The sequence below is a fragment of the Gossypium raimondii genome, chromosome 10 (assembly GCF_025698545.1).
Source record: "Gossypium raimondii isolate GPD5lz chromosome 10, ASM2569854v1, whole genome shotgun sequence".
NCBI lineage: Eukaryota > Viridiplantae > Streptophyta > Magnoliopsida > Malvales > Malvaceae > Gossypium > Gossypium raimondii.
Genome location: NC_068574.1, coordinates 58,377,149 through 58,392,107, shown reverse-complemented (window position 1 = coordinate 58,392,107; position 14,959 = coordinate 58,377,149). Strand labels below are relative to the sequence as shown.

The window sequence follows — 14,959 nt, the reverse complement described above, 5'->3', positions numbered from 1 at the left end:
TGCTCAATCAAGGCCTGACAGCAAATTCTTCTCATGTTTAGGTGTTCAAAAATTTGGTTTTCTTTGACGTTAATATCACATCTTTTATGAATTTTTATTGATGTTAGGTAAGATGTACCTCTATGAACGTTTTTTTTCTTTTTTTAGATAATGGTAGGTTTTATATCTGAAATTTTATAAATTTTAATGTGGCAAATTTATTTTAAAATGTTTAATGTAGTAACTGAATTTTTAATTTTGTATTTTTTTAAATGGTACTTGACACGTAATCCAATCACTAGCTGCCATGTGACATTATATCAGATTTTCATTTAGTAAAAACATGAAACTTTAAACTATTATTCCTCTTCATATTTTAAAGGTCAAGATAATAATAATAAATTATTAATAAAATTGTTTTCTTAAATTACTCCTTTCTTCCTAAAAAGAAAACATTGTTAAATTACTCCATATGCAATCTTAAGAACACCCTGATCCCTAGTAATGATACCAGGAGGTGGTAACACGCATCTCACAATTGGTTTAAAGATTTTCAGCTTAAAATTTTTACAATCTTCCATCATTTTTTGTCTCCTTCGTCTTCTTTATGAGTGGAGCTCCACTTTTTTTTGTTAGATATTTGGTCATCCACTTAGCTTAAACAAATACATGGTTTTCCCCTAAATAAATCCCATCAAAATCACTTCTTTTTTTTCATATTTGATTACATTTTACTCAGATAAAATGTATTGAAAAGCATTGAAATATTCATTTAAGGCTACTAGGCAAGCCTAGAGATTGATTCGATGAGATTAAAAATAACGATAATAATGAAATTAATTAGTATAGCAATGAGATTGAAATTAGTGATGAGATGTGTTTGGATTCAATCACGAATGTGACTATGAGGTGAAAGTATAAAATGATCATTAAGAATATTTTATTAAAATACGTTTATATAATAAAAATAAAAAATTATTCACAAGTATATTAAACAATAAAATAAATTTAAATAATATTAATATTAAATGATAAAATAAAAATTAAATTAGGTGTAATTTGTATAAAATATATTAAAATTAGATTTATGTTAAAATAATATAAATTTTATTAAAAATATATTTAATAATTTCTATTTATATTAAATAGAACTTTAAGAGAAAACAATATAACTAAGTGAAAGACAAATCTTACTTTTGATTAATGGGTTTGATTATCAATGTAACGATAAATTCAACATTCTTTAATAAATTAGTTATAGTTGTTGACGCCGCACCTAGCAACCAATCTCTCCTTAATTTCTCAATAACCAAAAGGAATATCGTTGATATTATTTAACTTATTAATAAATAACACTATAACAAAGCGTCTAGTATTTAATTTATTGATAGTATTAAAATTAAAATCTAATTCTATCCAACATAAACACTCAAGCGAGGCTCATTCAGACTAGATCATATACCCACATAACAAGAATTGCATATGTAGCTTATACTCAATCATGCTATTCGTGACAAGTGTTAGAATAATTGATCAATTATGGATTTAAAAATTTTAATTGACAAGTCAAATATTTTAAGCTATCAAGTATGATACTTACAATTAAGATATTTGTAATTAGGACAGAAGATATGTAAATACCAAAGACTAAAGAAAGAATAAAAATAAATTAGATCTCGCAAACTACTTAAAGAATCAAAACTTTGAAATCTGTTTGACTAGAAAAGATTTAGCAACTCATGCTGATATGAAAACATAAAAATAAAATACTATTGAATGTGGCTAAGTATAATTCTAATCCTAAAACTACGTACATTTAGGGTAAATTTAATACAAGGAAGAAAGGACAAATTTGTCATTATTGAATTAAAACAATTTTCTTTTATGTTTTTGCCAAATTTCTTTGAAGAACTTGTAGGTTATTTTGGGCATCTTCCTGACATTTTTAAGCATTGAGAGTTGAAATAGCTGATCATCTTTTAGTTCCTTCGAAATGATATATTATAGGCTTAAATTAAAATTTTGTAGGTTAAAAATGATTAAAATACTGAAGGAGGACCACATTGAGATCTTTTAAATGAGTAAAAATCACAAAACCTATCAAAAAGAATCTTTTAAGTTTTTCTGTTTCAAATTGTTTCACCTAATACAAGCGAAATCAAAATATAAGTCAAAATAAAATAATCAAACACTTGAAGTAAAAATCTTAGGAAAAATATCACAAATAATTAAAATTTATGCACTTATCAGTTGTTTATTTTGTAATACCATTGTTATAATGGCCATAATTTTATTAATAAAATTTATTTATTAGATGCAGTGGTAAAATATATTACAGTACTCAAAAGAGATAATTTATGTCTGAATCATTAAAATAACATTGTTGAGAGGAGATAATCACAAATCTCAAAAGGATTAGTCAGGTGTTACCACTACTCAAACTTGAAAGGGCTTATTGACTTACCAAGTCTTTTGCAATCAATTTTTTTAATAGACTTGATTCACAAAGTGGTACATAATTATACTCTTTTCACATCTTGATATCTATTTTTTTTTATCAGAAGTGGTACCTAAACTACTTATTTCTCAAGTTGGTACATTCATTAGTCAAACCGTTAAGTCTATTTAAAACCAATTTTAACACATAAATTGGTACCTAAACTATGCATTTTCCCATTTTGGTACCTAAACATTTATTTCTTATTACAAGTGATACCTAAACTATTTTTCTCCAAGTTGGTACCTCAGTTAGTTCAATTGTTAGTTAAGCAGTTAAGTCTATTTTAAAAAAAGACAACCAATTAAAAATTGACATGTGGAAAAAGATAAAAAATATTTTCTCTTTTATATATGTTTTTATCTTTTATTTTTTGTTCTTTTTTTAGAATCAGACCAATGGTTGAACTAGTTAAGCCCTAATTCTTGATTTGTTCAGTTTTTTCGGTTCAATCAAATAAATTATTAAAATTTCATAAGAATAGAAAACCGATTCAATTATTTTTTTAGCTCGGTTCAATCAGTATGTTATGGGTCAATCGGTTCAACCCCTATCTCCAAACCGGTATCCCACCGCCTGTTTCAATCCGATTCTAATCAATAATATAACTTTTTCAATCTCGTTGGGTTGAGTAACCAAGCAATGAAGTTCGAAAATAGAATTAATAGGTAGCAGCTTGTCCTTAGGATGGCGAATTTCGAGCAACGTTGGTATCGTCATACATTATAAAAGAAGAAAAAATAAAGAAAAATAAAGAGAGAGAAATAATGTAAAAGAAAATAAAAGAATTCAAAAATATATATTTTTTAAAAGTTTTTATGATGTGGCAAATTATTTGGATGAAATTCTTTTAACAAAAATAATATTTTTGTGTAAAATAGGTAACAATAGAATAGTTTAGATACCACTTATTACTAAAAAAATGTTTAGATATCAAAATGAGAAAATGCATAATTTAAATACCAATTTATGAATTAAGCCTTTTTCTTATATAGATTTAATAGTTTGACTTACGAAACTACCAAATCGGGAAAAGATAATTTAAATACTTAAGCGTATATGCGATAACCTTGCTGAAATTATACTTGATTTCTTAATTAATTGATTTCTGTTTCACATAATTGATACAAAGGAAGGAAGCATTAAAGAATTGGACCGATCTCTATTCCAAAAATATTAACAAATAGATTTTGTTTTATTACACGATTTAAATAATAAAAAGTATTTTAAAACTAATTTTAATTATAAAATATATAAAATAAAAACTAAAAATATAGTTTTAATGTTTTATTAATTTCTGAATAGTAAAACAGATTTTTTTGGGCTAGACAAGCTGGCCCAAAAATGAACTTGAACTTCGAAAATATTTTGGAACCAAATCTCGGCCCGATTTATGGACACCTCTACTTAGAATTGAGTTATTTGATCAGCCTGGTATTACGAATCAAAATTTCTTAAACTAAAATAATTTCAATTAAAAATATAAATTTAAATTTAAATATTTTTTTAGTAATCGATGTGAGCTCGTAATCGATTTAAAATTATAACTCATGAAGATGTTGTTTAAGAACTCAAGTTGGTATAAGAAATAAAAGTTGAACGCCACAAGACAAAAGTATTGATAAGTTAGGTGTGAATGTTCTCAAGAACTCAAGAGAAATCTCTCAAATTGTATATATAGGTTCAACTTCTTCAAATTTCAAAGTGAGAAGCTATAAAGTACTTGAGCTATATGAATAGCCAGACCTGCCAATAAATATGGTTTCTAGAAATTCCTAATTATGCATGAATCTTATTAATTGCATGCCATTCGAAAAGTCACTTAATCCCCCAACCGTTTCATGTATACTTAAGATGCAAGGAAAAACTTCAAAGGTTACATATCAGCTCTCATCTTGGACGGTGGCAATTGAATGGTCATAGGTTGACCGAAACATCACTTTAGACGCATGGATGTGAATCTTTTAGAATCCCCTTCATTAAATTTGTCCATTAAATGCTTGAATCTTTAAGTCTTACGTTGCTTAATTCTTGAATTCTGATCTTGAGATGAAAGGTCTCACTGAAAAATGTACGGTCAACAAAGTACCTGCAAAACGATATAAATAGATACCATAAGCACAATTTCAAAACAATTCACACAAAGTCCAAAGAAAATAACGCATAAGAAAATTAGACTCGACAATATATAACTAAACACACGAAATATTTAAACAAAAAGAAATGATAATTCGGAAACAAATGCAAAGACATGTAATCACATGACAAACACATAAACACAAAGTAATACAACATAGTTGAGCACTATGACCCACGACATAATTATAAATGAAAACACAAAGCTGTGAACAAAGCTAAATATTGGCACATAAGAGCACTAATATATAAATATCAAATAAGGCACTTGAATGATGGATTTCATTTTAACTTTGGGTTTTCCATATTGTTGAGCCCAATTAACTTGAAATGGCCCATGCTTGACCCACTTGTCCGATTCCAAATATGATATGACCGAGCTCACATGACATAAGTAATAATAATTTTAATAGAAACTTATTCAAACCAAGTTTTGATAGGAGATGTTTAAAAATTCAACGAAAAAGACCTCTTAATTAATTTTATTCAATTTGCTTCCTCTGTGTAATCTAAATATTTATTTTCTCCCACTTGTGAGTTTTTATGGTCCACAAGGACATTGATTAATGATTGATGAAAAGATATAAAGGAAAAAAGAAAAAAGAAAAAAGAAAGAAAGGTAGAATATCCTGTATCCTCACAAGAGAGATACCGCTCGACACCAATCTTGACTCAGAGATAATGACAAAACTGAAGTCGTCGCCTTTGATTTATTCTAGCAAAATCCATATTTTGATAAAAGAATACCATTTTTTGAAGCTCTCTTGGTATAATTTGCTGTCTTTGCATCGATCACACAATCCAAACTCTTTCATGGCTGCTTCTTCTTCCTCTTCTTCTCCTCAAAGAGACACATGCCTTAACTTCATCACCCATTTACTCGAAACTTTGAAACACACAATAATGAATATCTTCTTCCATGAACAAGATCTAGAAGACGCGGAGCAACCTTCTCAAGCACTTCCTCAAACAATTGTTTCTTCTTACTCTTCTCGTCAACTGAAGCATCAAGTTTTCTTGAGCTTTAGAGGTGAAGACACACGTCTTAACTTCACGGCTCATCTACTCAAAGCTTTGAAAGATACGGGAATGAATGTCTTCTTCGATGAAGAAAAACTAGAAAAGGGGGAGCAACTTTCATCAGCACTTTCTCAAGCAATTGCAGCTTCAAATCTCTCAATCATCGTTTTGTCCGTAGATTATGCTTCATCAAAATCATGCTTGGCAGAAGTTTCTGATATCATGGACCGCAAGGCCACTCAAGGACATATTGTTCTTCCCATCTTTTACCATGTTGATCCTTCCAATGTGCGAAATATTGGTGGGAGTTTTAAGACATCCTTTGAAGACCATGAATTAAAGAGGCCAATTGATGAAGTGAAGCGATGGAAAGCTGCTTTTGTTGAAGTCGGTAAATTAAAAGGTTGGCACATAATAGGAGGCAACTTCGACAGGTAACTATATTTTTCTCATCTTCTAATTTTATTTCACTTATATTTGTTTTAGCTCTCATATATAATTTTTATTATTTGCTAGACCTGAAACCGAGTACATCAAGGATATTGTTGAATATGTTATAAAAAAGTTAATGAATAACTATTTTAGAAATGCTTCTGAAGAATTGGTTGGAATAGATGATCAGAAAAAAATGATTTTGGGGCTAATTGAGCAAGAAGACACTCGCATAATAGGACTTTGGGGAATGGGTGGTATAGGCAAAACTACCCTTGCTGATGTTGTATACAAAGAAGTCTCTCAAAAGTTCGAAGATAGTTGCTTTCTTCATAACGTTAGTGAGAAAATAGAGAAACAAGGGATGGAATCTTTACGAGATGATTTTCTTACAGAACTATTAAAGCAAGAAATTCATATACGCACCCCTTCAATTGGACAAGGCTTTATCCAAGAGAGGTTGAACAACAAAAAAGTAATTGTTGTCCTTGATGATGTTAATGACTCAGACCTAATGAATGATTTGGGAGTTCAGCATTTTGGTGAAGGAAGTAAAATCATTATAACATCTAGAGATAAACAAGTACTTAAGAATGGAGGAGCAAATAAAATTCACGAGGTAGTGAAATTAAACGAGAACGACTCTCTTCAACTTTTTTCTATATTTGCATTTAGACAGTTGAATCCTGCCATTGATTTTCTAAATCTATCGTACAAGTTTGTACGGTACGCCCAAGGGAGTCCACTTGCTCTTAAAGTTTTGGGTTCTAGATTGTATACAAAGTCTAAAAGAGATTGGGAAAGTGAGGTGGATAAATTAAAGGAATATGCCCAGCCAAAAATTTCACAGATTTTGAAGAGAAGCTTTGATGGGTTAGATGAACTAGAGAAGAGTGTATTTCTTGACATAGCATGCTTCTTTAAAAACGAATCGAAGGAAGATGCAGAAGAAATTCTAAGTCGCTGTTATAGAGGTGCAGTGTCTGGAATAAGCAACTTACTTGATAAGTGCTTAATTGATATCATAACTGCTATTCCATTTATTAGCATAGACTACTGTGAATGTATTTCAATGCACGACATGCTTGAAGAGATGGGGAAGGACATTGTTCGTCAAGAGGCTAAAGAACTTTGGAAGCACAGTAGATTATGGAATCCTAAAGATGTGTATCAAGTGCTCAGATATAATAAAGTAAGAATTGATTGCATTTACATTCTTTATATTTTTCATATTTTTGTGTGATTTTAATCAAAAGGGTAAAAATAAAAATAATTATGTGTTGTCACATGTTAACAAGTTTAATTATTTGTAATTAGTTCACAAAACATTGTTTTACCCTTGTATTAAGGTATAATAAAATAAAATAAAACTATTTTATATCTAAATTTCCTCTAATAAAAAGGTGTTGCCTAATTAGTCTAAGCTTTCCTTAATATAGTTACTTTTTTTAATGAGTGATATATTGGAATGATCATAAATTTCTCTTTTACTAATTCTTGATAAATTGGTTTATTTTATTAGGGGACTGATTTAATTCAAGGATTAAAGTTAGACATGTCTCAGATTGATAATCTACAGTTATGTCCTACTGTTTTTGACAACATGTACAATCTTAGAGTTATTCTCTTCTACTTTTCTGGCCGGAAATTTTGGAAGAAGTGTTCGGAAAAGAAGCTTTTTGCCGACCAAGATGATAGTGTATCTCTTCCTGACGAGTTAAGGTATCTTTTTTGGGATTATTATCCCTTCAAATCTCTATCAAGTTTTAATCCAATTAATCTTGTTGTGCTGAGATTACCACATGGGGATATGAAATTTCTTTGGAATGAAGACAGTTATCAGGTATACTTTCCTACTTTCTTCATCCAATATTTTTAAAAATATATTTTTATAATTGATGTATCAGTGAATAATATGATGGAGTCTTATTAAAAGCTTTTAAATTTTTTTTTTATATTTTTCTTTCACTTCTGATACAATCCAAAATAAGTAGACAATGCTATGAAGTAATGTAGCTATTTTATATTTTGATTGCGCAGAATCTTGTTAACTTGAGGGAAATTGACCTTACTCAATGCAAGAAATTAAGGAAGATCCCTAATTTATTAAGTGCCATCAACCTTAAAAGCCTTTGCTGCAATGGGTGCGAAAGTTTGGTCCAACACCCTTGTCTCGATCATTTGGCATATCTTAAAACGCTTGAACTTGAGGGATGTCATAATTTCAAGAAGTTTCCTGAGGTCCCAAATCACTTTTCTATTTTAGAATTAGATGAAACTGGAATCGAAGAAGTGCCTGATTCAGTTGAGCATCTCACCAGACTTGAACAGTTGTGCTTGAGAAAGTCAGGGGTGAAAAAGGTATCGAGCAATATTTCAAAGTTGGGATTCCTTCGTTCTCTGTATCTTAGTCATTGCCCTATCACTGAATTCCCAAAAAACCCATCAGAATTATACTTATCTGAGACTCAAACCGAATTCCCAGGAAACTCAATCCTTAAGTTTAGAAGCCTGGAATTTATGCATATAGATCATTGCAACAACCTTAAATTTCTCTCAGAGCTTCCACCATATCTAAGGTACTTGGTTGCACATGACTGCTCATCATTAGAGAAAGTATCGTTCACAAACCAAAATCTATATGAACTCGAATCTTCAGATGATAGTCATGAATTTTTCATGTTGTTCTCTAATTGCTTCAACTTGAATCAAGATTCAATTAATAACATTGAGGCAAATGCGATGATCAAAATTGGATCCCTAGTAAAGAAATGGGAAAAGGAATCTGATTGTGATCCACCAAGTCTTGTTTGTTGTTTCCCGGGGAACGAAATTTCAGCAAATACGTTCGAGTATCAGAGCATGAGTTCTTCATTAATTTTGAGACTATCCCCAAATGGGTGTAGTGGGAGAAGATACTTGGTTTTTGTCATCTGCCTTGTTGCCGATTTCGCACATGATCATAAATACGAAGATCTTATATGTAGTTGTGAATGCCAATTAACGGCCACTGGTGGTCATTATGAGAAGCTCAAAAGTGAATGGTTTTGCAGTCCGGAATTTGAGTTAGTGCAGTACATGGGTGATCACGTGTTTATTTTGTTCAGTGGTGCTATGGTTAAAAATGACGAGGGTTACCAGGAGGCATCATTTGAATTCCACATTAAAAAGTTGGACTTAAGTGGCGAAGAAGAACCTATGAAGGTGGAGAAATGTGGTGTTCATGTGTCTTATGTTGCATAAGTAAGTGAGTTTCATTTCACTTTGTGATATTACCATATTTTTTCTTCCAAATGTTAACACTAAAATTTTAACTTATGAATTGCTTATGACAGAAAATGAAGTGCTTTATAACCAGGATGACTTCTTGCTTGCTCTGCTTTATAAATTGTTTGTCATTTAGAAAGTGCTTTAGAGTGACTGCTGTTTGTTGTAGCTCACCCAAATTGTATATTTTTTGAATGTTGGTTTTATTGTTTATATACAAGATTTGTGGTTGTTCTACGCGATCATGTTGTCTCTAAAATTTAAATTTAAACGTCTATTAAGCGTACTATGTATCTTATTAGTTAATTTTTCATGTCAGCTGTCATATTACTCGGTTAGAAATTTTAACTAGTTATATTTTAAGAATTTAAATACAATTTTAATTAAATACAATTTTAGTAAAGAATTAATTGATTTTCTAAAATTATTTTACTTAGACTTTATATATATATATATATATATATACACGATATTTAAATAGATGAGGATAAGCATAAATAATTACTTTATGCTTCTATCTTCCTTTCTATTTCACGCCCAATTTCTTGGTAGGTTTGTCGATATGACATCTTGATTACCCAACTCCACTTTTAATCGATGATTGTTTTCATATAAGACCAGATTGATGGATGGAATCGGATAAATCGAAAATCATTTAAGGAATCGATTGATTTGCTAAATGGTTGAACTGATTTTATTTATTTTAAAATTTTTATAATTTATTCAATTGAACCAAATAACTTATTGGATCAATAGAAATGATGAGATTAAAATCAATGATCTGATCCATTTGACCACCCATCTAGTGTTGAAAACTTGGATTATAATTTATTTTTTCTATTTTAAGAAAAGTTTACTGGAAATTTCTCTACTAACTAGTTATTTCCGTTGTCATTATGCCAATTTATACCGAAACAATACCGTTAATTTAGAAACGAAAACCATATATAATTTCACATATCATAGTAACTTCATCCAAGGTCAATTTTAATGTTGCACTAAATAATAAGTTAACGATCAGACTCAATTTATACAAATATAGAACGAGGGAGGGTCGATTTTCCTAATAAATATCTTTAAGGGTGCTTTTATGTGATAACTTTGGCAAAGTCGATCAAGCCAATAGATTACCAAATTGAATGGAGGGAATTTTCTAGGGAAATGCATGAAAAAATAACCAGAGCAATATTTGACATACATAAATTTGTCGATAATTGTGAAGATTTATTCGGAACGGTATTTAAAATTCTTATTTGATAATTATATAATGGGTTCAAAAAATTTATTAATAGTTGAATAATAGAAATAAGTAAATTCACTATTAATTCCATTGAATTTGCTTCATCAATTTAATGTTAAAACCACGCTGAAAAAGACTATACATTTGGCTCAGCAATTCATGCATGAGCGACTTCAAATCTTCTTTCCCTAAATTTAAAATAAACAAACAATTAATTAATCACTAACTGGTTCTCAAAAAATTGAAATAAAGTAGAAATTAAGGCCGAAACGACCAGCTTGAGAAATATGATCACCCATTTGATACCCTTCCTCGCTTTCAAGCTTTGGTCCTTACTTTCCAAAACTATATGTTTTGGAGCAAGATTTTGCAAAGCAAGGCTTTTATTCTCATCATCAGTAATAACATCAAGTCGAAAATAACCCTTTTTCCAATTCTCAAGACATGCTTCTTTCAGACAAGCCACATGGTAGCAAAGCTTACTATCCGAAGAAACATACGACAAACCCGATCTCTTCTTGCTTTGGCATTTCAAACATTTCGATTTGATCTCTTTGCAAAGGTAGATTTCGGTGTTGGAATCCGGAAGGGAGAAGACTAAAGGAAGGCTCGCGCAATGGGGATGTAAATCGTGATTTCACGGGTGCATTGGTACAAAAATCCTTGTATATTCGAGACACAAATGTCGTAAACTCTGGTGGTTGATCCTAAAGGATTTTCTTTGTGAAATTGGAAGTTACAGTTTGGGAAAAATTGTTGAAATGGAGGTGAGGGATGACGAATTGCACATTGTTCGTGAAGGATGTAATTGCATTTCTTATGTTTACGTAGTTCAGTTTCCCTACATCTGCGAATCTAAATCTATCACACCCTGAAGAAATGCAGAGTTTAATGTGTAAGTTTCTATTCCTAAAATGTGATTTCAAAGTTAACTTTACAGAAAGCTCATCTAGAACATTTATAGACTCTAACTTCTCTTAACAGACTAGCTAACAACTCAGCTATTCTGTAACTGCACTCTAACCGATTCATTTATCTTAACATGCATCCATCTCCTTCTCCGAACAAACCCGAAGAAAATTCCGAAACCTAGTGAAGGACCCAACTGATAGCGGTTTAGTTAATACATCAGCAACTTGATCAGACGCAGGAACTTCACCAACCACAACTGATCCATCAGCAACCTTTTCACGAACAAAGAACAAATCTAACTCCACGTTCTTGAATTTGGAATGTAACACAGGATTGGCAGCAACAGCAACGGCACTGGAACTATCACACCAGATATTAGGCGGAGCAGTAGACTTAACGTGCAACTCCTGAAGTAAGGAAAGTAACCATATGACATCACTAGTTACAGCAGCAAGACTTCGATATTCAGCCTCTGCCGTAGATCGAGACACGACCTGCTGTTTCTTAGACGACCACGAAACAGGATTTGACCCAAAAAAGACACAATATCCTGAGGTTGATCGTCGATCATCGAAATCCAACCCCCAATTAGCATCAAAAAACCCAACCAAAGATAATAAACCAGACCGATGAAACGTAATCCCAAAATCAAGTGTTCCAGCCAAATACCGCAATATCCTCTTAAGTGCACCCATATGAACCGTGGTAGGATTATGCATGAACTGACAAACCCTGTTTACCGCATATGCAATATCAGGCCTAGTAATAATCACATACTGTAACGCACCAGCCAAACTCCTATACTCCGTCGGATCTGACAAGGGATCCCCGTCATCCTTAGAAATATGAGACGAACTAATCATAGGTGTATGAACACTTTTAGCATTAGACAAGCCACTTCGTTTTAACATATCTGAATGTACTTTTTCTGGCATAAATGAAGACTCCCATCAGAAGACCTAGTAACCTCAAGACCCAGAAAATAATGCAGACTTCCCATATCTTTGAGCGAGAACTCATCATTCAGCAGCTTCACAAACCAGTCAATAGAAGATGATAAATCTCCAGTTATGATTATGTCATCAACATACACAAGAAAATAAAGTATGGAGTCAGAGCAAGCCCGAACAAACAACGAAGCATCAGATTTGGAACCAACAAACCCAACTGCTAGAAGAAAAGCCTTTAACTTCTCAAACCATGCGCGAGGAGCCTGACGTAAACCATATAAAGCCTTTTTTAAACGACAGACCAAAGGTTTCCCGTCAACTCCAAGCTGTACATATCCCGGAGGTTGCTGCATAAACACTTCTCTATCAATATCACCATTCAAAAAGGCATTGTTAATATCCACCTGACAAAGCGACCACCCTTTAGTGACCGCAATCGATAAAATAACCCTAATAGTCGCAGGCTTGACCACCGGACTAAATGTTTCTTGAAAATCACATCCCGGAACCTGAGAACAACCTTTCGCAACCAAACGTGCTTTGCACCGTTCAATCGTACCGTCTGGATTTTTCTTAACTTTGAATAACCATTTGCAACCAATAACCTTGCGACCTGATGGCATAGACACAAGTTCCCAGGTACCATTCCGAATGAGTGCATCATACTCAGCTTGAGCAGCAGTTTGCCACTCAGGGCTAGCAAATGCTTCTTCAATCGTTGAAGGTTCACTAACTTCAACTGCAAGAACTTTAGGTTTGAAAATCCCAGCCTTTGATTGAGTAGTCATAGGATGAACATTCGTATCAGGCACAAAAATCTCAGGTCCTATAGGAACAGATGGAATTGGAACAACTGGTGTGGGAGACTGATCATTAGAATACGAATTAGTACTTCCGGAACTAACAGCAACTTCATTTTGAGGACCCGGAGCTTCATTAAGAACCGGAACACTAAGAGAAGTAGAATTCGTTGGATCTGTATTAACTTCATTCAGAGGAACCGAAGATCCACTCAAAACACCCGGGCATGCAGAACCAGTAACTATGGTCCTATGATCAGAAACATTAGTCTTAAGTACCGGAAAACACTTAGGTACAGAATTTACCTCCCAAGTGGAGCATGATAGAGACGCCGGAGAAAGAAACCGCGATTCATCAAACTCTACATAACGAGATACAATGATTCGACCATCCGGTAAGAGACATTGATACCCTTTGTGACAAGAACTGTATCCCAAAAACGTATACGGTTGAGATCGAAAATCTAACTTGTGACGTTGAAACGACCTCAAATACGGATAGCAACAACAACCAAATACCCGTAAATGCTCATAGGTAGGATCACACCCATACAACGCTCTATATGGAGTCTTACCATCCAGTACTAGTGTGGGAAGACGATTTATCAAATGAACCGTACATGTAAACGCATAGGCCCAAAATTTCATAGAAAGCCCTGCTTGAGCTGACAGAGTAAGTCTCATTTCCACAATATGTCTATGTTTACGTTCTGCAACACCATTTTGTTCAGACGTATGAGGACAGGTAATGCGATGAATAATGCCTTGATCAGCTAAAATCGAGGCAACCGCTCTATACTCCCCGCCCCAGTCACTCTGAAACTACTTGATAGACTTGCCGAATTGATTCTGCACGAGTTTCTGAAACTGAACAAAACACTTCACAGGTTGTGATTTTTGTCGAATTAGATACACCCAGGTGAAGCGAGAACACATATCAATAAACGAGACATAATACCAATTTGACCCAGAAGCAACTGAGGCAGGGCCCCACAAATCCGAAACAATCAAAGAAAAAGGGTCAGTATATTCAGTAGTGGAAACTGGAAACGACAATTTATGAAACTTTCCCTTTTTACAAGCAGTACAAACATCTCTTATTTCAACTTTATTTAATTTGAAATGACAGCTACCAAGAACATTCTTAACAATCTTCGAAGACGGATGGCCAAGGCGCTTATGCCACAGTAAACAAAACTCACTATCAGCAGTCTGAGTTGAAAGATCAACATGAACAGTGGATGGATGAAACGAAACAGGAACAGTAGTATCGGATATGGAAAATTGATAGAGCCCATTATGTATGCGGCCCGTCAGCAAAACCTCCTGTGTCACGCTATCCTTAATCACACAATAATTTGAGTGAAACTAAAAAAAACACCATTATCAGTTGCAAATTGTGATACTGACAGTAAATTCTTCCGAATAGCCGGCACACACAGTACATTAGATAATCGAAGTACCCTAGACTTTGTAGCCAAAACACCCTGACCAACAGATGAAATCATAGCAGGCGAACCATCACCCATTAAAAGAGAAGACGTACCTGAATATGGAACAGCATCATGTAGTACCGAAGGATCTTGACACACGTGATTGCTGGCACTCGAATTAGGATACCAAGATGATGAGCCAACCGGCCTTGGAACCGGAGAGTCCGACTCATCTCCACTAATGCCACGTGGTGTAGAATTTATATGCGAGCTAGAGATCGACGGATCAGAGT

At 33.0% G+C, this 14,959-nt stretch overlaps 1 protein-coding gene across 2 annotated transcripts; it reads left to right on the top strand.

Annotated features, from left to right (window-relative positions):
- Positions 1-5,275: 5,275 nt before the first annotated feature.
- On the top strand, positions 5,276-9,568 carry LOC105777190 (disease resistance protein RPV1). 2 transcript variants are annotated; one of them, XM_012600300.2, is made up of 5 exons: positions 5,277-6,066; positions 6,149-7,256; positions 7,587-7,907; positions 8,105-9,307; positions 9,400-9,568. In XM_012600300.2, exons 1-4 carry the CDS (start codon positions 5,294-5,296, stop codon positions 9,305-9,307), a joined length of 3,405 nt encoding a protein of 1,134 aa, XP_012455754.2. In that variant the 5' UTR covers positions 5,277-5,293; the 3' UTR covers positions 9,400-9,568. The 2 variants fall into 2 exon arrangements, with proteins under 2 accessions (XP_012455755.2, XP_012455754.2); XM_012600301.2 differs by having other exon boundaries at positions 5,276-6,066; positions 8,105-9,568.
- Positions 9,569-14,959: the final 5,391 nt, after the last annotated feature.

Excerpts from the sequence above, each read along its gene's own strand:
- LOC105777190 (XM_012600301.2), top strand. The coding sequence starts at position 5,294 with ATGACAAAACTGAAGTCGTCGCCTTTGATTTATTCTAGCAAAATCCAT. Across the intron at positions 7,257-7,586 it reads AAGTGCTCAGATATAATAAA|GGGACTGATTTAATTCAAGG; the intron begins GTAAGAATTGAT and ends TTATTTTATTAG. Across the intron at positions 7,908-8,104 it reads GGAATGAAGACAGTTATCAG|AATCTTGTTAACTTGAGGGA; the intron begins GTATACTTTCCT and ends TTGATTGCGCAG.